Here is a 27,853-nt window from a genome sequence, read left to right as displayed (position 1 = left end):
CCTCCATGAGCCATTCTTCTAAGTGCTGTACAGACTTTTTCATCTCTGCAACCCTTCTGAGGTAGCCACTATTACCATCCATATTTTACAGCAGAGGAAAGTAAGGCTTAGCAGGACTAAGCGGCTTGCTCAGGGATCCAGCTAGTTGCTGGCATCCTCTAGATCAAGCTTGTCCAACTCACTGTTTGAGGGCCACATGTGGCCTAGGACAGCTTTGAATGTGGCCCGAAATAAATCTGTAAACTTTCTTCACACACTATCAGATTTTTTTTTTTTTTTTAGTTCATCAGCTATCGTTAAGTGTGTTTTACATGTGGCCCAAGACAATTCTTCCTCTTCCAATGTGGCCCAGGGAAGCCAAAAAATTGGACACCCCTGCTCTAGATCAATCCCATGACTGCCTGTGTCCAAACGCTTACCAGCACCTATTTGACATGTGGTGTGTTCACAGTGCTATGTGCTATATTCCACACAAAGGAGCAAGGTAGACATTGCCTTCATGTTCCAAGAGGAAGACAGATCTTGAAGAAGTAATTAACTACAAGTGTGCTGAGTATTGCAAGTAAATGTTGGAGGTATAGCTAACCTAATCTGGGAGTAGAGGAACGTAGTCAGGCAGGGCTTCCTGGAGGAAGTGACACTTAAAGAGGAGTCCTGAAGGATGAACAAGAGTTAGCTAAGTAAGGAGGGAGAACAGCTATCCTGACAGGATAGCAAGCATAAAGACTTGTAGCCAGGGAGGGAGCAGTGGCTCATGCCTACAATCCCAGCACTTTGGGAGGCCGAGGTGGGTGAGGTCAGGAGTTCGAGACCAGCCTGGCTAACATGGTGAAACCCCGCGTCTACTAAAAATACAAAAAAAAAAAAAATTAGCTGGGCGTGGTGGCACATGCCTGTAATCCTAGCTACTCAGGAGGCTGAGGTAGGAGGATTGCTTGAACCTGGGAAGTGGAGGTTGCAGTGAGCCGAGATCACACCGTTGCACTCCAGCCTAAGTGACAGAGCGAGACTAGATTCTATCTCAAAAATAAATAAATAAATAAATAATTTAAAAACACACTTGTAGCCAGGAAGAAGCAGGCTATATAGGAAAGCAGAAAAGACCCATTGAGAAAGCCATATAGGAATAGTTTGCACTGATTGAGCACTTACTAAGGGCTAGGTGCTGTTCTAGGCATTTCATTTGTGTCAACTCATGTAATTTCATAATAACCCCATGAGGCAAGTAAATTATTATCCCCATTCTGTTGTCTGAGGCCCAGAGAAGTTAAATAACCCACCAAAGATCACACAGCTTAGAAGTGGTAGAGACAAGGTTTGCACTAGGGAGTCCAGCCCAGAGCCTGTGTGCTACACAATCCATTCATACTGCCTCCCCTACGTCTTGATACTAGACGAGCAGAGTCACAGGATTTTAGATGTCATGTATCCAGCATGCCTTAATTTGCAGAGAAAGAAACTGAGGACTGGAATCAAGCAACTTCGCCAGGCTTAGAGGCTGGTTCACAACTGTCTCTTCTGATTCCACATTTGGACACACTTAAACCTCAAGAGATGATACCATGAATCAGGGTATAAGCCTCAATTCTGAATGAGAAACGCCTTTAACCTTCACAGTTTTTGACCTTGACCATGAGTCAAATCACATCATCCCTTAGAACTGTTCAAAGAAAATCCATCCTCTGTTCAGCTTCCATTCTGAATCCCAGACTTGATCTTCATTTCAGTAACAGCCTTTGCAGGGTCACTTCCTGTGAGGAAACTAATTAAGTTCCTTTGTTACTTACAGAATATGGAAGTCTATGATGAGATGGAAAGAGAGATGACTTTTGACAAAAATATCAATTTGCAAGTAATACTTTCAAAAACCCACCCAGGTTGCGTGACCTTGAGATTCTCAAATGAAACCAATATGTAGGTACTGCAGTCCACCTAGAAGCGCCCTGTGTGAAGATGAATTCTTCAAGTCTTATTATGGAAGGCATCTGCCAGGGACCAGAGAAATATTTAGGCAGAAAAGTCAGAAAGGAAGAAGAGGGGAAGCATTGCTCCTTCTCACTTATTAATATAAATATCTTACGTTGGGATTTAGAGATCAATCTTTCTTGACCCGAGTCCCTAAAACATACACAGACATATTCTGAACTTTCACATGTACCCAAAATAAGCCAATAGTAGACTTTGTGTGTGTGTGTGTGTGTGTGTGTGTGTGTGTGTGTGTGTGTGTGTTTGAAAGAGTCTCACTCTGTCTCCCAGACTGGAGCGCAGTGGCATGATCTAGGTTCACTGCAACCTCCGCCTCCTGGGTTTAAGCAATTCTTGTGCCTCAGCCTCCCAAGTAGCTGGGATTACAGGCATGTGCCACCACACCCGGCTAATTTTTGTATTTTTAGTAGAGATGGGGTTTCACCATGTTGGCAAGGCTGGTCTCAAACTCCTGGCCTCAAGTTATCTGCCTCTTTGGGACTGGGATTACTAGGATTACAGGCGTGAGCCACTGCGCCTGGCCAATGGTAGACTTTTAACTAAAAACAGCCATTGCTGAGCTTTAGCCTGCCCTTTCCAGAAGGTGACAATGCAAAGCTCTGAAGCAGTTTTAGCCAATAAGGTGACACCTTTAGAAAAACTGTAGGTAAGTTAAATGAAAACTATTTTTCACATTTATCCAACTCGATAGACAGCATACAACAAGCATGGCACCCTGATTGGAACTTCAATGATGAGGAACGTTTTTCCAGGCCTTTGGTTTTCATTGCCACCATACTATATATTATTTGCTTATGAGAAAGGCACTTACCCTGGGGAAATTCTTAGGCAGAAGGAGGAAGGTTTCTCAGATATTTATAGCCAAGATATTTCAAAACATAGGTAGCTATATTTATGCTTGGTTCTTATTTTAATAAACACTAAGAATTGCTGCCCCCAAAGAAATTTTTAGTGTCACTTTAGAAAAGAAATATTCTCCTTCACCTCAAACACATGGCTTTTATGTTTTAAAAAAGCAAGTAAAAGTGTTTAAAACACTGCAAAATATGTTACAGCCCTGAAGGCTTACTCAGAATTTGCCTCTTCAGATCTTTTCTACACTGCTTAAAAAATAAAAATCTGTGGCTACAAAGAAAGCTAACAAATAGCCTCCAGACCAACTTTGGGGGAGATCATGAAGATTCCTGCCATCTAAAAGCTTTTATTCTGCCTGGGCCTGAGACCAAGCTCTTCTCTGATGCAGTTACTGAGAGCGCCTTCAGGGTGCTCACACTAGAGGTGTCCTCTATTTTGGGGGTAGTAGAAGCTGGATGAAGAACAAAAATTTGCTTGGTCCTAAGCCCGTGACTCAAGACATCATCATATTATGCATAAGGTCTACTTGAAATATCATCAAAACTAGCAAATAAGTAGTCAGCACTCCCATACCCTGGTCTCATAATTTTTCAGGTTAATCTTTTTTAACCAGAGGTCTCACTCTGTTGCCTGAGCTGGAATACAGTGGCACAATTATAGCTCACTGTAGCCTAGAACTCTTGGGCTCAAGTGGTCTTCCTGCCTCAGCCTCCTGAGTAGCTGGGATTTCAAATGTGAGCTACCGTTCCTGGCTTAGCTGAATATTAAAAAAAAAAAAAAAATTCACTTAACCCGTGAGGCAGAGGTTGCAGTGAGCCAAGATCGTGCCATTACACTCCAGCCTGGGTGACAGAGCAAGACTCCATCTCAAAAAAAAAAAGAAAGAAAATTTGTTAGACTATCTCCTAACAATACCTTTGAAATCTTTATCTCCATTGAATAGCAAATAAGAAGAGTAACTGATGTAGAAGTGCCCATGAAGACAGAGAGAGGACTGGAACCTTACCTTCCAGTGACAGAATTTAGACAAGAACTTCACATTAAGATATCTGAATCTGAGGATAACTTCTGGGGATAAACCAATTTCTACAATTTCCTAGCCTTGGCCTGCCAGAGTCCTGCCCCTTAGATGTATAATAATAAGGACCTTTTGGCTCACACAGAAACCTGTCATGTGTGCTTCTGTACACAGGAAGTAGAAAAAGAATTCACTATTAAACATTAAATGGACCTCTCTGGGGAAAATAAAATAACTGAAGACAACCCCCGCCCCCCCCCCCAAAGCCTTTCATCCTTTCTTACTGTCTTAGTCTCTTTGGGCTGTTATAATGAATACCATAAATTAGGTAACTTACAAACAACAAAAATTGATTGCTCATAGTTCTGGAGGCCAGGAAGTCCAAGATCAAAGTGCCAGCAGATTCAGTGTCTGGTGAGGGTCCATTGCCTGGTGAGGGTCTGGCTTCTTTTCTTTATGAGACAGGGTCTCACTGTGATGCCCAGGCTAGAGTGTAGTGACATGATCACGGCTCACTGCAGTCTTGATTTCCCAAGCTCAAGTGATCCTCCTGCCTCAGCCTCCTGAGCAGCTGGAACTACAGTGTGCAATACCACACCTGGCTAATTTTTTTATGTTGCCCAGGCTGAGGGTCTCCTTTCTGGTTCATAGATGGCATCTTATCACTGTGTTCTTACATGGTAAAAGGGGTGAGAGACCTCCCGGGCTTTTTTTATAATGGCACTAATCTTATTCCTGAGGGCTCTGCCCTCATGACCTAACCACGTTTCAAAGACCTCATCCTAATACCATCACCTTGGGTGTTCGAATTTAACGTATGAATTTTGTGGAGGACATAAACATTGAGACCATATGTAGCACACACGAACTGCAGTTTCAGCATTAGAGCCCAGGAAAGCTCTCTCTGAACATACATTCACTCACCTATAATGGGATAGGCTCCAAGATGTTTACAAATGGATTTATTTTGCAGCCAAACATTAAATGCTGCAACAAGCTGTGGAGGCTTTCTTTCAGGAATACATCAAACAGCAGCCTAAGATGAGGTTTCTCATTTCCTCAGCCAGCAGGGTTCTGGGCAGGCTGGGTCTAAGCTTCCATCTCTGAAGATGGGTCACAAACATGAAAGGACATGGGGATTCATAAAAAGAGCACCGGGCCGGAAGTCCGGAGAATTCGGTTCTAATTTTATTCTGTCCCTAACCAGTCATTTTATCTTGGCAAAGTAACTTATGCAATGGAGTCTCAATTTCTACTTTTGGGAAAGGGAAATAGTGGTACTGTAGGATGGAAACAGATACACACTGAATGTCTACATGTATAGCTACGTTATGAGGAGTATGATGAGCAAGAGCTCTGCAATGAGGGTTGCATTTGCTCGATATTACAGAGGAGGAAATAGGGGTTCTGAGAAAGGATAACTTGACTGAAGTTACGTACTCTGGAAGAGATAGAGGCAGAATTCCTAGCACAGGGGATATAACAAGTGACTGGGCCTTCCCATATTCCCATGTTCCATTTGGAATTCAACGACGTATAAGAATTCTAAATTTGAAGCTAAACTTCCAGACACTGTGAAGGTATTTTGTCAAGGTAAAGAGATAAATATATATTAGCAGTTGGTTGGAATGGCACATAATTTTAAAATATACATAGGAAGCCAGGCGCAGTGGCTCATGCCTATAATCCCAGCACTTTGGGAGGCTGAGGTGGGTGGATCACTTGAGGTCAGGAGTTTGAGACCAGCCTGACCAACATGGTGAAACTCCATCTTTACTAAAAATACAAAAATTAGCCAGGCATGGTGGTGGGTGCCTGTAATCCCAGCTACTTGGGAGGCTGAGACAGGAGAATCACTTGAATTTGGGAGGCAGAGGTTGCAGTGAGCCGAGATCATGCTGTTGCACTCCAGCCTGGGCAACAAGAGTGAAACTCTGCCTCAAAATATATACATATGAATTTGAGACCTTGAGCCCCTTAGATATTAGAGAGCTCTAAATGTTAAAATGCATTTTAATTGGAATTATACTTGTACATAACACCCACATATACCTTATACTTTTGTAGGTTTTTAACATCAACACAGCTTTTTCTCACACAAAGCTCTTCTCTTTCCCATATTTTCAAGAATATCACTTGATCCTCCTAACCATACACTATAAGGCTGGAAGAAGTCATCGCCCACGTTTTACAGATAAGGAGATTGTAGCCGATGCCTCTGGGGCCATGTCACTTCCTCTTGTCCCACTTCTGATTTCAGCAGCAGCTGTGGCATGGACAGTTCTTGGAGGGCTCAGACTCACCTCCTGCAACCAGCATGTGACCTCAGACACATGCTGTGCTCCTGTCACTCCTCACCTCTCCGGACTCCCCCTTCATCATAAAATGTGGAGGAGTCATACCCTCAGGAGCAATGCTGAAAGGACAGAGGAGGAAGAAGCCAGTGGATCCATGTCTCCTGTCTTTTTCATGGGCAATGTGAGAAGAATTCTGCGGGTTTCAGAGAGATCTCAGTGGAATCAAGACCCCAGTGAAGACCCTGTTGCCTACAGCAGTGACTTAACTAACACACCCTTATATATATATCTTCCTTTCCTGTCTCATTCTCCCCACTCTGTCATTCCCACTTCCAAATAAACTATTTGGACCCAAGTCCTTATCTCCGACTCTCTTTTGAGGGGACCCCACACTATGAGAGGCATCAAGGCTCAGTAGGCGAAGTAACCTGTACTGGACCACACGGCTGCCAATAGAGAAGGCAGCACTCTCTCCCAGTTCTTCTGTCTGAATCCAGTGACTCTTTGATCTTCTACTTTCAGGAGTGCACACAAGGTTAAGAAACTGCCATTTCCACCTTATATAGATATAGAGAAAATTTTAAAATATGTGTTTGAACAAAAAATTAATAGTAAATAATGCTTACCTTTGCTCAGGGTTACACAGATTATCTGCCAGGCTACCATAAAAACAAAAAACTGGGCTTTTTTTTGGAGACAGAATCTCGCTCTGTCCCCCAGGCTGGAGTGCAGTGGTGTAATCGCAGCTCACTGCAACCTCGGCCTCCCGGGTTCAAGCAATTCTCACGCCTCAGCCTCCTGAGTAGGTGGGATTACAGGCAACTGCCACCGTGCCCAGCTAATTTTTTATACTTTTAGTAGAGATGGGGTTTCACCATGTTGGTCGGGCTATTCTTGAACTCCTGACCTCAGGTGACCTGCCTGCCTTGACCTCCCAAAGTGCTGAGATTACAGGCGTGAGCCACCGCGCCTGGCCAGAAGTGTGCGTTTTTCAAAATTTTAAAGTATTACATCTTGCTTTGCTGGTGTTGTCTAATGTATCTGTGGAAGTAAATTATAAATATTAAGTTTTGCCCCAAGTTTTACAGATGAGAAAGCTGAAGTTTTAGGATTTTCAGTGTAGCACATTTAACCAGTATTGGAACCAGGATTAGAATCGTTTTTTGTTGGGGGGGGGATATTCCAGGTTTTGCCTACAAAATCTGTTCAATGGCAGGAGTGTAGATTATCTTCGATGCAAAGCATTGTTCTGGGGCTTTGCAGTGGGCATTATAAAAAAAAGTTCTTAGACTCTGTTCCCCTCTTTTCCAGTAATTGTACCACAATTTTCCTTTGAGGATCCAATCCTCTTGAATACTCAGTCTACACACACCAGGTTTGAGCGAACAACCAGTTGTTAATTCCAGTGCTTGGAATATGACCAGTGCCTGACCAATCAATGAATTCTCCCCACTCAGGTCACAGTGACTTGTGCAAAGGATGGAAAGGGACCTCAGCTTGGCCAATGAGAATAAATATTGAGATTTTGCTCGGTCCGTGGAGAAAGCCACTCTCCTTCCTAGGGAGCTAGGCTGGTCACAGTAGGTCTTGACTGCCCGTTGGCCATTTTGCCACCATATGGGAAAAGCCCATCTAAAATGAAGCCACTAAAACAGAGAGGCGCATGGAGTCAGACTGCTGAATTAACATGGATCTAGCCTCCCCTGAATTTAGATTTGCTGCTGGACTTTACAGTTACAGGAGCTGATGCATTACTGCCTCATCTTCTCCTTTCACACTTCTGACACTTGCAATTTACCAAGTCCTGTGTGAAACACTCTGTACTCAAGCATTGAAGAGATTCAGTGCAGTACCTCACCTCTGAAGAAACAAATATCTGCTTTCCATTACCAAGGAATAGACTAGGAAGTCAAGACACAGAAGCAGAGCTAATCAAATCTTGGGAGAATCCTTTGTCCCAGCTTCAGAGAGCCTTAGGAATGAAGTCCCGAACCAGTCTCATTATAAATGCAGAAATAGCAGGCCTCAGACAAGCCCCATCACCTTTAACGTAGAGAATCCCAACTCCACAAACTGTTTTCAGACTCACTCACCAGCCACCGCATCCATTCAAAATCAAACAGCAACTAGAGTCCAGAGGAAATACCTTAGATTGGGAATTCTTTTTGTTGACCTTTGTTTTCCTTTCTCTCTTTCTTTAAAATTACATAACAGCACTGAATTGAGAATCAATGCTTTAATATCTGTAAAAAATTTCCAATCACTTTCTCCCCTCTGCTAAGCTGAATAATAAGAAATGGAGAGGTAGATGAAAGAAAAACATTGAGGCCAAACCAAGACACTTGTCCCGAGGCAATACAGATGTGAAAGAAACAATGGGTTGTCCTTGTTTTTAAAAGATTTTTCCCCTGCTCCTAAGAAACAGCATCATCAAATATTTATTTTCATATATAATATTTCAAAGCCAGGAGGGCAAGGCTCATGCTTGAAATGTAGGCAGGCTTATCAGAAATGGTACCTCAGGAGTTTTCAGAGCCTAGAACAGTCTCTGATTGTGCCAGGGAAATGAGGAAGAGGTATGTGATACAGACAGGTTTACCGGATGACCCACCAACAAAGAGATGTGGGGATCATTACTGGCCCAAGTATATACATGGGCTTCCAAGCCTCTGTTCGCTCTTAAATATACATGTGGTAGAGACCTGGAGGTGACTCTCCTCATTGTCTTACATCAGGCTTGGAATTCTGACATCTACACATTTGGCTTTTTTTTTTTTTTGAGATGGAGTCTTGCTCTGTCACCCAGGCTGGAGTGCAATGGCATGATCTCGGCTCACTGCAACCTCCTCCTCAGTTGAACCTCCGCCTCCTGGGTTCAAGCGTTTCTCCTGCCTCAGCCTCCTGAGTAGCTGAGATTACAGGCACGTGTCACCATGCCCAGCTAATTTTTGTATTTTTAGTAGAGACGGGGTTTCACCATGTTGGTCAGGCTGGTCTCGAACTCCTGACCTTGTGATCTGCCCACCTCAGCCTCCCAAAGTGCTGGGATTACAAGTGTGAGCCACCGCGCCCAGCACACATTTGGCTTTTGAATGTGACATACAGACTTACCTGATGAATTCCACAGAATAGTACTGAATAGGGGCGCTTCCTTCACTTGCTCCAGGTTTCCAAGACAGGGCCACCTCAGAATCCGAAACCACAATGACATGTGGCTGCTGGGGAGCTGCAGGAGGCAGGCAGGAATCTAGGTGGGACGACAAACACAACTAGACTAGGCTGGTGGTCTCAGCCGTTGGAGAGGTTTAATAGGCTAGGCTGGTGGTCTCAGCCGTTGGAGACGTTTAATATAATACATAAATAGTTCGAGTGCTTCCTATACCCAAAATATCTCTGTTCAGAACAGCCTCAAAACCCAAACCAAACAAATATGAAAACATAATCACAACTTGATCACCATGTGAGGTTCGAGTCAATGAGAGCTGGTCTTTCCTTCTCCCCGCTGCACCCCTGACTGCAAATCCAATTAATTATGTCCCAGCCACTGATCCTGGGACACACAGTGTTCCCTGGAAAACCTTCTAACACATTCTCAACTCCTAACAGCCTTACATCTCTGTTTGCATTGTCAGAACTGATATTTACCTTCAAGGAAAATTAAATGCTTAGAATCACTGCCAATCATTCTTTTCTCTGTGTGTTTTGCCCCTGACAATCAGAATGCATAGTAATGGTAGGTCATTTGGGAAATGCCCTTCTATGTAAAGATGTAGGAGTCACCCATGATCCCATCACTTCAAGTGACTGCTGTTTCTGATCACATCCAGACACACACATCTCCCAGCCTTTGTTCACACTACTCCATCTGTCTGGGTGACCTTTCCTGTCTTTTCTTCCTAGGAAAATCCTATGCATTTTTTGTAACTCAGGCCAAAGGTAGGACTCTTTCTGAAAGCCTCCGAGGCTGGGGCAGAGGAAGTGCACCCTCCTGTGTGCTCTACAGCCTCCAGTGCAGTCCTTAGAAGTGCTGCTCTCACCAGGCGCTGTGGCTCACGCCTGTAATCTCAGTACTTTGGGAGGCCGAGGCGGGTAGATCACGAGGTCAGGAGTTCGGGACAAGCCTGGCCAATATGGTGAAACCCCGTCTCTACTAAAAATGCAAAAATTAGCTGGGTGTGGTGGCATGTGCCTGTAGTCCCAGCCACTTGGGAGGCTGAGGCAGAAGAATCGCTTGAACCCAGGAGGTTGGAGTGAGCCAAGATTGCACCACTACACTCCAGCCTGGGTGACAGAGTGAGACTCTGTCTCAAAAAAAAAAAAAAAAAAAAAAAAAAGAGGCGCTGCTGTCACTCATTTGTCATTGGCTTCTCCTTCCACAAAAAGCTCCTTGCCAGCAGTGACCACCATCAACCCAACTTTGTACCCTACTGTCCAGCTTGGTGCCACCTCAATAAAAATTAATTGCATTCCCTTTGCCTATAAATCTCTTCTCCCACTCCCCTTCCTCGCCTTCTTAATTCCTACTTACCTGTCAGATCTCCACTAGTTGTCATCTCTTCAGGGAATTCTTCCCTTATCCCTGTGTTGTACATTCCTACAGTGCTGAAGCATCTATCACACTCTGTGACTACACACTAATGAGGGAATGTCTTGACTCACCCCACTAAGTTCTGAGAGGGCAGGGGCTGTGCTTGCTTTTGTTCTCTACTGAATTCCCAGAGCCTAGCACAGCACTTGGCACATAGCAAGTCCCTATTGATATTTGCTGAATGAAGGATGCATGGATAGCAGCCTGCCACCTATTAATGAATTTGAACCTACTTTACCTTGGAACAAAGTGGTGACATGCCGAGGAGAGCTCAGCCGCCCTTTGCCAGCCTGGCTGTAAGCTGCTATGCTCACGCGATATTCAGTGCCTGGTTTCAAATCTCCAATCACTTCCTCCTGTCAATGACCAAATAAGAAAGATGCTAACAATCAGTAGATCTGTTTGGGCAAGTTGTACGATTTCCATGAGGTTTATATCTCAAGGCCCCTGTGAAACTGCTTGGCACAGAGAATGTTTTGCTTTGTCTAGGACTGGCCCAGTTTTAAACTTTGCCAAGAAAAAAATGGCCATGACATGTTTTCCAAGACTGGAGGACGGCCCTTTATTGAAATCTATCCATGGTCCTAGAACTGGATACATTCACACTAGCAAATGTTACTGTGAACATCAGAATTCTTTGATCAAAGTACTATGTTGCTGGAAGGCAGGTAATGATTCTTTCCAAGGCTGGAATTCCCCAGTTCCTTCTTTCCATTTGCAGATTTCAGATGCTCAGGGAATAGCTGCAGCTGCACACTGAGGTCTTGATTTGTACCTAGAAAGAAGGGACTGGCATTTTAGTTCTCAAATTTTAAACAGCATTAGAACTACCAGGAAGGCTTTCTTAAAAGTATGTCTCTGTGTGTGTGTGTGTACTTTCCCTGCACAAAGAGCCCGCTCTGAGCAGGAAGCCCCAGCCGAAGAAACTGAGGTCTTGATCTGTACCTATAAAGTGAGGACTGAAATTTTAGTTCTCTAATTTTAAACACTATCAGACCAGGAAGACTTTCTTAAAAGTGTGTGTGTGTGTGTGTGTACTTCCCCTGCACAAAGGGCCCGGAGCAGGAAGCCCCAGCGGAAGAGGACTTTCTCCACCTTGAGCTTTGGCAAAAGTGGTGTGTCCCCAAAGCTACAGCGCTAAATAGTAATTGGGAGCCTGGGTCTGATCGGTGGGAAGCAGCCGCCCATTGTAGTGGAAAGGGCACTGGCATTGTCGTCAACCAGCCCTGGGCTTGAATCCTGATTCTGCCACTTATTGTTAGCTGTGTCCTTGATATTAAATTCATTAAGCCTCAGTTTCTTCCTCTGTAAAATAGGCATGACATTTAACCGTCTTGCATGATTGTAATATTGGAGATACTGTGTGTAAAGCAGCCGGTATGGAAGATGTGCTCAGGAAATGAGTGGTCATGATTATTGTCTTGGGCATGCGGGAACCTTCCTCTTCTCTGCTTACCTAGGCTCCCCTACTACTCCAAAGGCCAAGCCCTCCCTTTGACACCTTCCCTGACCATGCAGGTCTGGTGATCTTACCCTAATGAAAATTGTGCCACTACTTTAACATATTTACATTGTATTTATTAAAAACTGTTACTATTTCTCTTACGGGATTACAAGCAACTTGAGAGCAGGGACCATGTCTTATAATTTCTTCACAACCTCTTTTGCAGATGTTTGAACATTTATTGTTGCTAAGAAGAATTAAGGGCATACCTACAATTTTTTAAAGCATTCGATAAATAATTAATGAATACTTAATACAGTAGTTCTCAAACCCTGATTACACATTAGAATCACTTGGTGATCTAAACGACTGAGGCCTGAACTCCACTCCAGACCACTTAAATCAGAATCTACAGGGGACAGAAGCAGGCGTCTATTTGTTTAAAGCCCTCCAGGTGATTCTAATGTGCAGCCAGGTTTGTGAACTGCTGTTCCAGGGCTTGGCTCATCTCTCAGGCCCTGAAATGCCCCATCTGCTCCCCCTCCTCTCATTGTCCTGATCCCCCTAGATCCAGTATCTACCAGATCCTTCTGTATTTACTATGCTCAAGACTCACACACCTTAAAAACAGTAATTCCCTACCATACCTGCACCCCTAGCTCCTCTCCTTAGAGGCAACCTCCTTGAAGTTCTCTTTGCTGCCTCACCTCCTATTTAGTCCTGAACTTACGCCCACCTGGCCACTCTCACTACAAACCTATTGAGATGTTCTTACCAAGACACCATAACAACTTGGTAGTGAATCCAGTGGGTGCATCTCAGTCTTTAATGACTTGTTGCAGCTTTCAATACCATTGCCCACCCTTGCTTCTTCAATTTCTTGGCTCCTTTGGAAATCACGACTCTGCTCCTCCGTGGCCACCTTCTACTTCTTGTGTTGCTCCTTTCCAATACCCTCCATCCACCCCCCTTTCTCTGCTACCTCTAAGGATTGGTCTTTCCCAGGAGTTCACCCTGTCACCATCTTCTCTTCTCCCTCGTAGTCTTGCTTGGGTAAACTCATCTCACATTCCCTTAGCTTCTGGCACCACCTTCAGGGTGACACCTCGTGACTCTGCACCTCTGGCTCTGGCCTGCCTCCTGGTCTTCAGGCATGGATTTGTGAGTGCCTCTTGAACATCTACCCAGTGACTACCAAGCAACCCAAGTGTAACATAACCAAAGCTCAACTAATCATTCCTCCTCCTACTGCCAAAACCAAACCAAAACATAGCTTCACTGCTTGCCTTCTCTCTCTCTCTCTCTCTCATTACCCAAGGCCAGAATTCTTGATGCTTTCCTCTATGAGTTCACCCTACACCCCTCACCACCATCTAATCAGTTACCCATGCAGCAGATTCCACCTCTTTCATATCACTTGAATGTGTTTCTGTCATTTCATCCTTACAGCCCTTGAAGACCAAGTCCTCATAAATATGACAATGGGCTCTGATTCCCCTGCCACCAATGCTGCCCTGCCTGTACCTCCAGTCTGGACTCCACAGTTCTATGCTAGTTATCTTTCTAAATCTGCAATCTGATCACGTACTTCACACTTTAAAACCCCTTAGAAGAGCATGTTTCTGTCCCCCTGTTTATCCTTCCAGCATCATCCCATACCATGTGCCCTCCTTACATTCTACATTCCAGTCATACTTAAGAACTTGGCAGGGCTCACATTTATGCCATTCAATACCTCTGGGCCTTTGAACCTGCTGCTCCCTCTACATGAAATGTCCTTCTCCCTACCCCTGCCTGGCTCACCCCTACTCATTCTTCATGACTCAGATCAGCTGAGACACTACCTCATTTCTCTGGCCCCGCCCCAGTCTGGTTAGGTGCCCCTCCCTCTAGGCTGCCCTGGTGTCCTTGGTGCACCTCAATCTGAGCACCGCACACCTTGTATTTTAATTATCAGTTGGTTTGTCACCTTGTCCCCACCCACTTGAAGCCAGTAAGCAAGTTCTTATTCCTCTGGCATCCCAAAGCTTAGCATAGTATTACCAGACATCTAGCAAATGCTCAAGCAATGCTTCTTGATGAATGAATAGATGAACTAATGAATGATGAAAGAAAGAAATCAAGCCAAGATGTCTCATACAAACAGATGAGCTCATCAAGAAGCCAGCTGATACTACTGAGCCCTGCATCTTGACTCACAGCATCAGTACTCCTGCCCCAGGCCCTGGATTAGCACCTCCAGGGCAGGACTGACTCTCCTGCTCACCTCCCTCACGCCACCCCACCCCGCCTTTCAGACTTGCTCCCTTGTCCCATTTCCACCTTGTTGCCCGAGTTCCAGCCCCTTTGACTCCTTGCCTGGGTCTTAAGTCTGCCCCTCCCTCCCACCCTCCCACCTCCCACCTCCCACCTCCCACCTCCACTCCGTCCTATATGTGGCTTCACAAGGGGCCTTTGCTGCACATGTGGACCTGCCTTCAGATCCCCTCTATGGCTCTACTTCCTCACATCTGTGCTCCTGAGCTTCACCTTCTGTCTCTAGGTTTCACGTCAAGTTTGGTGGTTAAGAGACTGGAGGCAGCAGGTAGATCAAACCCTCTGTTCTCACTCCTCTCCCGACTAACACTCCAGGCTTTCCTCAAGGAAGCAGAAACACTTTCAAACCAACACAGCACTCTCCCAGGCTTTTGCTTTAGGATCCTTTACTCCTGAGAAGTCATGATGCTGGATGAAGTATGGGTGGTGACGTGGATTCAGAGAGTATTGTAGATATCGCTTAATACCAAACACAGCTACCATTAATTACCAGTGATGGGTGTTTCCTCTGTTTCAGGGACAAAGGGAAAGAAGCCTATGTGTAACTTTATTTAATTCTTCCTTCAGTTCCGTGAGGTAGGTATCACGCTTATTTTCATTTACAGAGGAGAAAACCTAAGCCCTGAAAAGTTCACAATTTGCTCAAGATTTAGTCAGTGGCAAAATAGGGATTTGAGCCCTCCTCCATTTGACACCAATGCCCAAGTTCTAATTGGCCAGTACATGTACAAAAAATATTAAATAATGTTTAAATCAACAACAAACAATATTTACCATAATCACTGAAAACTAGATTATTACTACTTTATGACCATGGAAGATAATGTATCAGAAATTTAAATGTTACCACTGAAAACCAAGCAAAATCATATTTGTAGTTCCATATATAGATTAAAAAATTCTGGAACTCTTTATTGGATAGGGAAGATTAGTGCCACCTTCAGCTTGGGTGCATTCTGAGGGGTAGAGGGTGACCTTCCCAGAAGCCGGCTGTTTCCTGTCTGTCTCTTTTCCCGCACTGACACTCCGGAAAGTGGCATAATGGTAAAAATCAAGGGGACTGAGTGCTCAGAGCCACAGAAACGTGTTGAATTCAGCGATTTCACTGTCACTTCCTCCCCTGACATCTCTCCTCTCAAATGGAGTCCTCAATGTATTGTAACTTGTGATAACCCTTGCAATTTGTAGTAAAATACCACACACCATAAATCTTTGTATTTCTGTCCTTAAAGGTCTTACCATCACCACTTCAGCCTTGCATCAAACTAGGGCAGATGCTGAACATGCTCTTTTCAGAGTAGAGAAAGAGTCTTTTGCTTTGTTTTGTTGCCTTGTGGAAGTCTGAAGACAAGTCAAGATGTTTATCTCTCCTGCACTTCATTTCTACACAAGTTAGTGAGAAACAGAGTGGGGGGAATTGCTTTCTTGGAGTAGAGGCCAGAGTGACCTCAACAGTCTCCCCTAGGCCCTTCCTCCACCATTTTTTGGGTGAAGCTGAGTGCTTTGCTGCAAAATACCCCCTACTTGGTGTTTGCCTGGATCTTTCTGGAATGCAAAACCCCTTTGTCTGCTCAACACTGCTGGTGGCTTTATGCGAGCAGTGAATTCACATCTATAGAAGAGAAAATCAAGGCTGGTTTATAGAAGAGAATATATGCGAGCAGTGAATTCACATCTATAGAAGAGAAAATCACTGAGCCCAATGAGAAAGCTCAGGCGACTTTCAGGACTCTTGCCTTCTTCACAGATTGCCAGAACAACAAACTTTCATCTTACAATTGGTATCATCATTATAGTTTTCATTTATATAGCATTTTGGAATTTATAAAATCTCTGTATGCCATCATTTCTTTTAATCTTCACAACAACTCTAAGAGGTCAGTCCTATTATCTCCATTTTACAGACAATGAGACTGGATTCAGAGAGTTTCTATAACTGCCCTTGTGGGCAACAGTTGGTCTGATTTCCCTCATGAAACGCACCATGACTTTATATGGTTCTAATCACCTGACTCGTAGACACAGCACCACTAACTAGTTCTGAAATGAGCACCTGGTTTTTCAGATGTTCAACTGCCTTTTCCATTCCCTCCATTCATAGTCTGTCACCTGGATGACTCGTCCCTCAGTATCCATTCTCTCCTTTCTCATAATAGAATCCCCATATTTCAGTTGAGCCACTCAAAGACTACGTTCTCAGCCTCCTTTCCAGGTGTGGCCCTATGGCTAGATTCCGTCCAATAGGTTGTGAGTGAGAATGCTGAGGCCAACTTTTGAGATATCCCTTAAAATGAAGGAGTGTGTTTCCTTTCCTCTTTTCCTCATCTATTGGCTAGAGTGTGGATGTGGCAATGTAAGCCATTCTGGACCATGGGCAGGAGGGCACAAGGGGTTGGCAGAACAATAGGTTGGAAGGAGCCTGGCTCTCTGATCAAGTGAAGCCACCAGAAGGTGACATCCAGACAGTTCCATGGGGGGAATGTAAATGCACATCTCATTAGAAACACTGTTAATTTGAGTTTCTGGCCTGTTAGCCTTATATCTATCTAATACATGACCAATATATAAAACCAACCTGGGTTACCATGTAAGAGCCCAAGAAAAGATGAGACTCTGTTTTTTTTTTTTTTTGAGACAGAGTTTCACTCTTGTTGCCCAGGCTAGAGTGCAATGATGCTATCCCAGCTCACTGCAACTGCGTCCCAGGTTCAAGTGATTTTCTTGCCTCAGCCTCCTGAGTAGCTGGGATTACAAGCGTGCACCACCATGCCCAGCTAATTTTTGTATTTTTAGTAGAGATGGGGTTTCACCATGTTGGCCAGGCTGGTCTCAAACTCCTGACCTCAGGTGATCTGCCCACCTCAGCCTCCCAAAGTGCTGGGATTACAAGCGTGGGCCACCACACCCAGCAAGACTATTCTTTACTACGTACTTTTCACTTTGCATTGACGAAATCATGTTGAATGGTTCTGAACTGAAGTCTCAGACTCTGATTTCAGACCTCGCCTTTACCTCCTTACATGATGCTCTTCTTTCTCCTCCTACTGCTAGAAATACAGATCATTTGCCTTCAGAAATAAGGCTAGAGGCTGTCCTATTCACTAGTTCAGATGAGCACAGCTGAGAGGAGGCATGAATTGAGTAGAGCACTGGACTGGTAGCCAGGAGACCCAGGTTCTGCTGCTAACCTAGCTGTGTGGTCTTGGAGATGCCACTTAGCTTCTCTGGGCCAAAGATTCAACACTGAAAGTCTATGATTCTTCTAAAACAACCTTCATTAATAGCTAGTAAACTTGGATTCAACCTCACAGTTGACCCCACAAGTCAAGGCTGGGCCTCAGTTGCCTTAGTGGCAGTTGGGACCACCTAGCATCATCCCGTCGAAGGCACTAGAGAAACAGAAAAGTGCTAACTTCCAAGCATCCTTCCTCCAATGCGCTGAGGATGGCTGTGCAGAGCAGGGCGGAGGTAGGAGTTGTAGGGATTTCTACTCCCTGGTCACAGGAAGTTATTTTCCAGAGTTTTGCTACAGGGGCAGCATTGGCTTTGGAGGCTGAACAAATCTTCCTTATGTGGATCTGTCCTGTGTACTGCAGGAAAGTTAGCATCCCTGATGCTTGTCCACCAAAATGCCCAGGAGGGGACAAAGGTACTCCCAGTTGAGAACCATTGCTAGTCCATCCCTTCATTTTTTTTTTTTTTTTTTTTTTTTTTTTTTTGAGACGGAGTTTCACTCTTGTTGCCCAGGCTAGAGTGCAATGGCGTGATCTCGGCTCACTGTAACCTCTGCCTCCAGGGTTCAAGCAATTCTCCTGCCTCAGACTTTCAAGTAGCTGGGATTACAGGCACCTACCACCACACCTGGCTAATTTTTTTGTAGTTTTAGTAGAGATGGAGTTTCACTATGTTGGCCAGGCTGGTCTCGAACTCCTGACCTCAGCTGATCCACCCGCCTCAGCCTCCCAAAGTGCTGGGATTACAGGCATAAGCCACTGTGCCTGGCCCCATCCCTTCATTTTATAGTTGAAGAGAAATTCAGAAAAGATCAGTAACTTCGCCCCTGGTCACCCTTGCTCTGATGAGAGAGCAGGAATAAGTCTTCTGATTCCTGTAAGTTTTCTCTCTCTAAGTTCTGGGTCAACCAGTGGACTCTAAAGCAGGGTGGTGGTGCATCACCGGGGACAGCAAGACAATCCACTGAGATGCCAGAAGAAAACACATGAACTCTATTTCTGTTTTATCTCCTCCTTTAAAATTCTGTGAGATTTTATAATGTACATAATATATTAGTACAGTAGCATATGTATAATTTATAAATACATAAATATACATATATTGGTGCATGTTCAAATATTTTTTAACTGATGGTATGTATGATCAAAAAGTGTAAAGACCACCACCCTAAACATCCTTTTCTATTTCTAACTCTAAAAAATTTACCAAATTGCCCTGATTTGTTTTACTATTTTGTTTTCCAGGAGGAAACCTGGAGAGTATTACTTTAAGAAAAAGATAAGATGGGCTTGAAATGCTGCCAAATTGAAAGCTACTATAAGGCAGATTATCAAACAATGCAGCCCAACTCCACATTATCAACCAGGGTATTTTGGTCATTTTATCAGTTAAATCAGATTAACCATTTGTCAACCCACTCCCCGGTTTAGCATTCAATCCAGAAAACCAAATCTACCTTTTAAGGTAATCGGTCCTATCTTACTGAAAACGCAATCTGGAATTGTTAGAGGAAATAAGGGAGTGAGAAAAGAGGAGGTAAAAAGAGAGGGAGCTACCTCCACAGAGGTGGTCACTTGTTAAATATTTTCTCTCCTTTTCAATCTGTTTTACCTACTCTTGAACCAGAGCTTAAATTACTTCAACCTTCAGAGAGATTCCCCTTAACCCTACTCTGCCATGTGAGATGAAGGAGTACACGCAAGGATAAAAGTGGCTTCCTCTAAACGATTAAAAACTCACCTTGTAGATTCAGCTGTCTGTGCTTACACTAGAACTAGGCACTCTCCACTGAGCCTTAATCAGCAAGAGGGAGATGCAGGAAAATCAACATTTTGATGAAAAGAGATCCCCTGAATCCTGGATTGGGACAGGGGTTTAGCTTTTCTAAAACATGCTTACAAAAACTGCCTGATGATCAGGTGGTCCCGGAGAGAGGAAAAAACAGAGGCAACATGAAGAGTAAAAAAAAAAAACTTGCATGAGTAAAACAAATCTGCACAGCACCTGCCCCTTTTGTCATGCACAGCCAAGGGCAGCAAACACACATCTTTGCAATATGAATCATACTAACCACTTACTAAGCTCTCATTCTGTACCAGGTATCGTGCTGAAGGTTCTACAATCATTACCTTATAACTCACATCTTCATCTATAGAATGATATGATATAATAACTCCCATCTTTATCTATAGAATGATATAATATAGTACAGAGTTCCTAAAACGTTCTCTGTTCTTTCCACCCTTAGTGTGTCAGTAATATTTATAGCATCTCTATGCCAAAAGAAATGTCTAACTGTTCCATTTATTAAGTAGTTATATCCAAACAACTTGGTAATAACAGTTGATATGGTTTGGCTCTATGTCTCCACCCAAATCTCACCTTGAATTGTAATAATCCCCATGTGTCAAGGGTGGGACCAGCTGGAGGTAATTGAATCATGGAAGTGGTTTATCCCATGCTGTTCTTGTGATAGTGAGTGAGCTCTCACAAGAGCTAATGATTTTATAAGGGGCTTCCCCCTTCGCTCAGCACTCATTCCCTCTCCTGCTGCCCTGTGAAGAGGTGCCTTCCACCACGGTTGTATGTCTCCTGAGGCCTCCCCAGCCATGCGGAACTGTGAGTCATTTAAACCTCTTTTCTTTATAAATTACCCAGTGCCAAGTATGCCTTTATTAGCAGCGTGAGAACGGACTAATACAGTAGTTCACACAGATGTTGCTGTTTTCCTAAAAAATGTTAACTATTCTACTGTGCCCGTGTGAGCCTGCTGCAGAACCCTGGAGCACCCTGGCACACAGTTTGGGAACCACAGACACACTATGATATATGTCAGTGAGGAAACTGAGACCTAGTAAGGTTAAGCAGCTGTTTTGTTGAGATGCAGAAATCTGAACACAAGTCATCAGAATCCAGGACCCATTCTGCTATATCAGGCTCCTCCCATTCCCTTGCTGAATCACTGCCTTTATGTCTAGTCTTGATTTCCTCTTTTCATTCTCTTTATTCTGCAACTCTCCCCACCCCCCACCCCCACCCCCCCAAACACACACAAACACACACACACACACACACACACACAGATTGAGAGAGAGAGAGAGAGAGAGGCATGTGTGGACACATTCATTCTCATTCATTCCCTGGGCTCAAACCATTCCAACTGGGATGTCCCTCCCCTGAGTCTGCCTTTCCAGAAAGTTCCTGCTTCGGTCCTCAGTCCCAACTTTCACCTCTTGACCACTTGTTCTCACACTCACCTCTCCCCCTTCAAACCTGTCTACTAAGCAGCATGTTAATAACGACATCTGATCTTACGTTGCTCCCTAATTGTTTTATCTGTGTGGATATGGTTTTCAGAAGACTGAAAGCTGCCTCCAAACAGGGACTGTGTGTTGTCTTGTGTTGGGCATAGAGTAGCCCCTATGCAAGTTTGTCAAAATTGGCAAGATGATCAAATGCAGAATTTGATAGCATACTCTAATGCCTAGATGTTGATAATGGAGAGAATATATTTAACAGGTAAATATCACCATCCACATGGCTTTTATTTGATCCTCACAAGAGAATAATTATTACACCCTTTCATGGAAAAAAAGTTGAGGTTTAGACAGGTTAAGTGACTCTGACCAACATCACCCAACCTGTAAACGGAAGAAACAGGCCTAAAAGTCCAGCGTGCTGGTCTCCCTCCCAGCCTTGTTTTAGATTTATATAGCAGTGACCTTCAGAGAGATGCCAACATTCAGCCCAGGTTCTGTGATGGGCAGGATATCAATTTCAGAGGCACCGTCTAGACTCAAAGGCATGTATCACTCCTGATACCTGGACTGGGTTCCAGGCCAAGCAGTGAGCCCGGCAGGACACCAGGCTGGGGTGGCTGGGGACACTACTAGGGACAATCAGACTTCTTGGTGAGGTCAATGAGCTTATTGAAAGTTCCAACCCAACCCATCACCCTTTCTTGAGAGAGTAAACTGCAGAGGCTGGGGTTGACAGCTTCTGTGGCCAATGCTGGGTGCTTAAGCAAAAGTCTATTTTGAGCTGAAAAGCATGTCATACAAAATAAAAGCAAGCTGGAAATGTGCATCTATTCCTTCTGAGTCATGAGAGCTTTGGTAGAACCAGCAAGGGCAGGGGCTCAGAGGTCAGTCAGCTCTGAGTTTACAGTTGATGCTGTTACTCACTAATGTATGATTTGAGGAAAGTTACTTCACCTCTCCGAGTCTCAGCATCCTTGTCAGTAAAATGAGGTCATAGGATAGTTGTGAAAATTAGGTGGCAAAGCAAATGTAAAGCAAAGGGTGGTGGCTGCCAGGTAACAGATGCTCAGTAAGTGATAGTTCCTTATCATGGATGACAAACAGGTTTCTCTCAGGTGCTGCCGCCAGAAGGCACGGATCAAATAGGAGTTAGCACCACCACCACCATTATAACAGTGTTATGAGCACTGGTGCTAACTCCTTGTAGAGCAATTCAAAAGGCTCTAGCCTAGAGTAGTGGCAGAATTAGGAAGGAGGAGGGGAGTGAAAGAAAAGAAAACACAAGATGCCTAAGGCCAGAAATTCACTCAAGAGACTTTGATGAGAAACAGAAAAGAAAATAGATGAGGACCCAACAATTGGTTAGTGGAAGGATGGGGCACTGGGCTTGAAAAAAAAAATAAACAATTTGGACCGTTTAAATATACATTTCAAATTACATCCTCTTCTGCACTGTGTTTTCAGGCAGCTGGGAAGATACAAATGCATCGTATTTATGTATAAAGCTTTTATTGGGATTCAAAAAAAACAGAAATGAACTTTATGAAGAAAAGAAGGGGAAAAACCAGCTGTAAGGTGGCAGTTTTCTTGCATGATAAAATGGGGTTGAGTCCAGGATGGAAGCATTTGCACCAGGACTCTTTCGTCAGATGCCTATTTTCCAGAGATGTAGATGGCATGGTTCAGAGGAAATGTACATGAATGACATTTGGAAATCCTAGAGGACTATTACAAGCGTTAGTTATTATTCTTACATGTACAGTAGCACACACACCAAATCAGCAATCCGCCCGAATAGTGCCCACCTGCTTTTGAGGGGGCTGCCAGGATGGAAAGACTCACCGTGGTCGGGATGTCCCGGCTGAGAGGCACGCTGTGCAACTGCTCCTGCAGGGATTTATCTGCGCCAACCTCAGAGTAAAAGACCTTGAAAAGATGCAGACACCCTGGTGAGAGCAGAGCCCGTGCTTGTGTAAGATCAAAGGTTGTAATTGCACTCACAGTGGCAGCAGGCTCTGAGGTGCGTCGCCTAACGTCACGTGCACTAGTTCTGCGGGAACACACATCAGACCTACTTGGGTTGGGTGGGGGGTGTTGCAAACTCAGAAGCCTGCGGAGTCCAGGAGGAAGACACATATCAATGAAGTGAGATGCAGAGGTCTGGACGTGGCTCATGTTATTTTTCCCAAAATGCATGAGCCTCCCGGGTAATCTTTCATTTTCTCTCTTTTGATAAGACATGAGCCCAGAGATACATTCCTCTACTTTTAGAAAACAATAGGACGAGGGCCATGATCAATGGATACTGTCCCTCGGTGAAATGGAGACAGTAGCAGGTGGTGGGATTGGGGTGGTACCGGGGTCTTACATCTCATCTAAAATGAGCAGCTCAGTTCCAGCAGGTGGATAGGAGTGTGGACCCAGTGTGGCCAGCTCTCCCCATATCCCAGACAGTGCACAACTCCAAACATTTATGTGAAATGTCTTGACTTCTCAAAGTTGACTCATTTCTAAAAACACTATTCAAAGAAAACATTTTGGTGAAATAATATCAGCCCAATTTGCAGCCTCTGACAGATAAGAATGCATTCTCTGCTGCTTCCTCCATTTTGTCTCCCCACCTTCTTACTTTACATTATTTTGTACTTGTTGACAACATTCCACAGTGATTTCCTGTTTCCCGTGTTCATACTTTATTTTCCAGATTTGACTATAGGCAATTGAATAGCAAAAACCATGTCCTTTTAGTTTATATTTTCCCACAGCTGAACAGAGAAAGAACTGGATAGATCCTAAGTGAGTAATGCAGATGTGATGTGACATTCAGGGCATTTACAAATACCCTTCAAAGTGGGACATTTCTTCTAGCTTTACAGAGGGAGAATGGGGAAGTTATTGATATGGAAAGATAGACATCTAGAAAAAGCAAGGATGAGAAAGATATACAGTCACACGACACACCCACCGAGGAAACTCCCATGCCCGTGTACTCACAGTGTATCCAAGGATGGGACTCCCAGGATGCCTTGGCATTTTCCACTGGATGCTGAAAGCCGTACAGTTCAATGCGCCCAGCTTGATGTCAAGAGGAGGCCCTACCTTGCCTGCCCCCAAACAAAAGAGATTGTGTTAGAGGCTCCACACATCCCACCTTGAGTATACTCAAACATGATTTTAGAGTGCATTATCTGACAGATGAAAAGCATACTTAAAGATAATTCCAGAAATGCAGTCAATTTCTGATACACCACACCTATCTCAGCTGACCTCACTCACTTTGCTATCCCTTCCCAACCTGGCATCAGTAGATAAATCAGTCCAACTATTGCCCTCATTCTCTCAGGTATCTTCTAATAGGTCAGGGACCAGCAAAGGGAGATTCAGGGTACCATAGACCACAAACACTTCTTTTTTTTTTTTTGAGACGGAGTCTCGCTCTGTCGCCCAGGCTGGAGTGCAGTGGCACGATCTCGGCTCACTGCAAGCTCCACCTCCCGGGTTCATGCCAATCTCCTGCCTCAGCCTCCCAAGTAGCTGGGACTACAGGCTCCCGCCACCACACCCGGCTAATTTTTTTATATTTTTAGTAGAGACAGGGTTTCACCATGTTAGCCAGGATGGTCTCGATCTCCTGACCTCGTGATCCACCCGCCTCAGCCTCCCAAAGTGCTGGGATTACAGGCATGAGCCACCGCGCCCGGCTACCACAAACACTTCTGACTTGACTCTAAAAGTATAAAATGTATTAAAGTAAGATGACAGGCACATTTGTGTTTACTCAATAGCATATATGTTTTATGTATACATTACACAGATGCGTTTGCTTATATAGCTAGGATATTCCTATTGTGGGACATTTAAAAAATATAGTTATGTATAAAATGAAGTTTAAAAATTTCAAATGCTTTACTATTTATCTTAAGTAACTTCATAGTTATAGATGATAAGATTTATAATTATCAAATAATATATACAGGTTGCCACAATTTAGAAAACATAAAAAATTATCTCTAATTCTAATATTCAGAAATGAGTCCTGTTAGCATTGTGGTATATCTCTTGTTGGTCACGTGCAATTTTAAAAAAGTGTTTGTGTGTGTGTGTATGTGTGTGTGTTTCTATACAGTTGACATCCCTTATCTGAAATTTCAGATTTTTTTGGATTTTGGAATATTTGCAATATACTTAGCTGTTGAGCATCTCAAATCCAAAATGCTTCAATGGGCAGTTCCCTTGAGCATCACATTGGTGCTCAAAAAGTTGGATTCTGGAGCATTTAGGGTTTCAGATTTTTGGATTTGGGAAGCTCAGCTTTGTGTGTGTGTGTGTGTGTGTGTGTGTATGGAGTCTCGCTCTGCCGCCCAGGCTGGAGTACAGCGGCGCCATCTCTGCTCACTGCAAGCCCCATCTCCCGGGTTCATGCCATACTCCTGCCTCAGCCTCCCGAGTAGCTGGGACTACAGGCGCTCACCACCATGCCTGGCTAATTTTTTGTATTTTCTAGTAGAGACGGGGTTTCACTGTGTTAGCCAAGATGGTCTGGATCTCCTGACCTTGTGACCTGCCCGCCTTGGCCTCCCAAAGTGCTGGGATTACAGGCATGAGCCGCTGTGCCCGGCCATGTGTATGTAATTTTTAAATTGTTTTATTATATATAGTGATTGTGTATATATATATACATGTTAATAATTTTAAGTCTTATTTCACTTAGTATATATATAGTACAAATAGCATATTTACAATCATTAAAATCATTATTTTTAACGGCTGTAAATTTTTCCATATAACACATGTGCCATAATAAATAGCATTTGTCATCTCATTATTGCTAGGCAATTTATTCCCAATATTTTGCTATCTTAAGTAATGCTCCATGAGGGCAGGGACCAGGTCTATCTTGTTCAGAGTACAGAAACTAGTAATGGTAAAAGCATAATAAACACTCCTTAAGTAAATGAACATTCTGCAACTTGATTTTCCACTTAGTAATATGTCCTGGTGAGATTTCTTTTTAACTATTGCACGTAATTCTCCAGCATATCAGTTAGAATACTTTGCAACTCACAGAGATCTAATGTATCTATTTAATGGACTGCTGCTAGGGCTTGTCATCAACGTTTTTAATAACAGAACCCAAAGTTTTTCTAGTGGATCAAGTAATAGAAGCCCAGTGCTGTCAGCAGGAAACATGAGGCCAAAAGTCAGCTCCCCTCTGCCCCATATACACCTACGATTGTCACCACTCAGAGATTTAATTCTTAATGATCTCTCTGACTCTCCCATTAAATCTGTTCCAGATTTAATGTCTCATCTGATTGGCTAGACTTAGGCCATGTGGCTTCCTCTTGGCTCAACCAAGGGGCAGGAAAGGAAGGATCAGTCCTTTCTGGTTTCTAAACTGGGAAATCACAGGATGAGATGAGTTCTGGGAATTGTTCTTCCACCAAGCCCATCTACAGTAAAGAAGGAACCCCGCAGGAGGATAGGATCATAGAAAACAGTAGTGGGAAGTTGGATGGCCAAAACTCTGCTTTTCAGAGCAAGCGTGTACATTAACTATTACTCCATTGATTGACATTGCAGTTATTATCAAAATATCACTGGTAAAAATAATGCTGAAAAGAACATCTATATATATGCCTTTTTGCACACATGTGCCAGTGTTTCTAGGATGGATACCTATAAAATTTATCCAGTATATACATTTTCATTTTTACTACTAATGACTTATTGCTCTCCCCAAAAGAGTAAATGAATACATCTTTAGGTGCATTCAATTATTTATTTGGGTAAATTCTTAAAACAGAGCTCTTGTGTCTAAAATGGTATCTCGACCTTGACACTATTGATATTTGGGGCTGCCTAGTTTTTGTGGGGGCTGCCCTTTTGCATTATAGGATGTTGAGCAGCATCCCTGGTCTCTACCCACCAAATGACAGTAGTACTCCCCAACCCATCGTGAAAACTAATAACATGTCCACACATTACCAAATGCTCCCCAAGGGGCAAAACTGCTCCCCGTTGAGAATTGTTGATTTAAGGGAATGAATATTTTAAAGATTTCTAATAAATATCATCAAACTTACATTTAGAAAATTAACCAATTTAGAAGTTTATAATGGTGTACATGAGATGTATAAGTAACAGTATAAAGTAACACAGCCCCACCAGGTCTTACTACTACCACTTTTTAAAGAATTTTTGCTCAGAGAATAAAAAAATTTTTTTAAAAAGCCACAGACTAGGAGAAAATATTTGCAAAAGAAATATCTGATAAAGGTCTGTTATCCAAAATATGCAAATGCTATAGAGAAAATATTTGTGTCCTTCCAAAATTCATATGTTAAACTCTAATTCCCAATGTAATCATATTTGTAGATGTGGCCTTTGGGAGGTGATTAAGTCATGAGGGTAGAGCCCTCATGAACAGGATTAGTTCCCCAAAAGATACCCTAGAGAGCTCCCCCTCCCCTTCTGCTATGTGAAGACACAGCAAGAAGACAGCTGTCTATGAGCCAGGAAGTGAGCCTTCACCAGACACCAAATCTGTTGGTGCCTTGGTCTTAGACTTGTCTGCCTCCAGAACTGTGAAAAATAGATTACTCTTGTTTATAAGCCACCCAATCTATAGTATTTTGATATAGCAGCCGAACAAACTAAGATAACAAAGAACTCTTAAAACTCAACATGCTGGGCATGGTGGCTCACACCTGTAATCCCAGCACTTTGGGAGGTCAAGGCAGGTGGATCACCTGAGGTCAGGAGTTCGAGACTAGCCTGGCCAACATGGCAAAACCCCACCTCTACTAAAGATACAAAAATTAGCTGGGCATGGTGACAGGAGCCTGTAATCCC

General features: G+C 43.6%; 1 protein-coding gene across 1 annotated transcript in view; it reads right to left on the bottom strand.

Annotated features, from left to right (window-relative positions):
• The window catches only part of EGFLAM (EGF like, fibronectin type III and laminin G domains), a 208,877-nt gene that overhangs the window by 105,102 nt on the left and 75,922 nt on the right, over nucleotides 1-27,853 (bottom strand). Inside the window, exons 2-5 of the mRNA XM_003776579.5 lie at nucleotides 23,993-24,102; nucleotides 22,841-22,924; nucleotides 10,983-11,100; nucleotides 9,268-9,403 (exon numbers count right to left, since the gene is read on the bottom strand). Coding sequence (XP_003776627.2) covers nucleotides 9,268-9,403; nucleotides 10,983-11,100; nucleotides 22,841-22,924; nucleotides 23,993-24,102 — 448 coding nt within the window. The remainder of the gene's footprint in view (nucleotides 1-9,267; nucleotides 9,404-10,982; nucleotides 11,101-22,840; nucleotides 22,925-23,992; nucleotides 24,103-27,853) is intronic.

The sequence above is a fragment of the Pongo abelii genome, chromosome 4 (genome assembly GCF_028885655.2).
Source record: "Pongo abelii isolate AG06213 chromosome 4, NHGRI_mPonAbe1-v2.0_pri, whole genome shotgun sequence".
NCBI classification, from domain to species: Eukaryota; Metazoa; Chordata; class Mammalia; order Primates; family Hominidae; genus Pongo; species Pongo abelii.
Note: the sequence above shows the minus strand (reverse complement) of the source record. Positions and strands in the feature narration are given on the sequence as shown.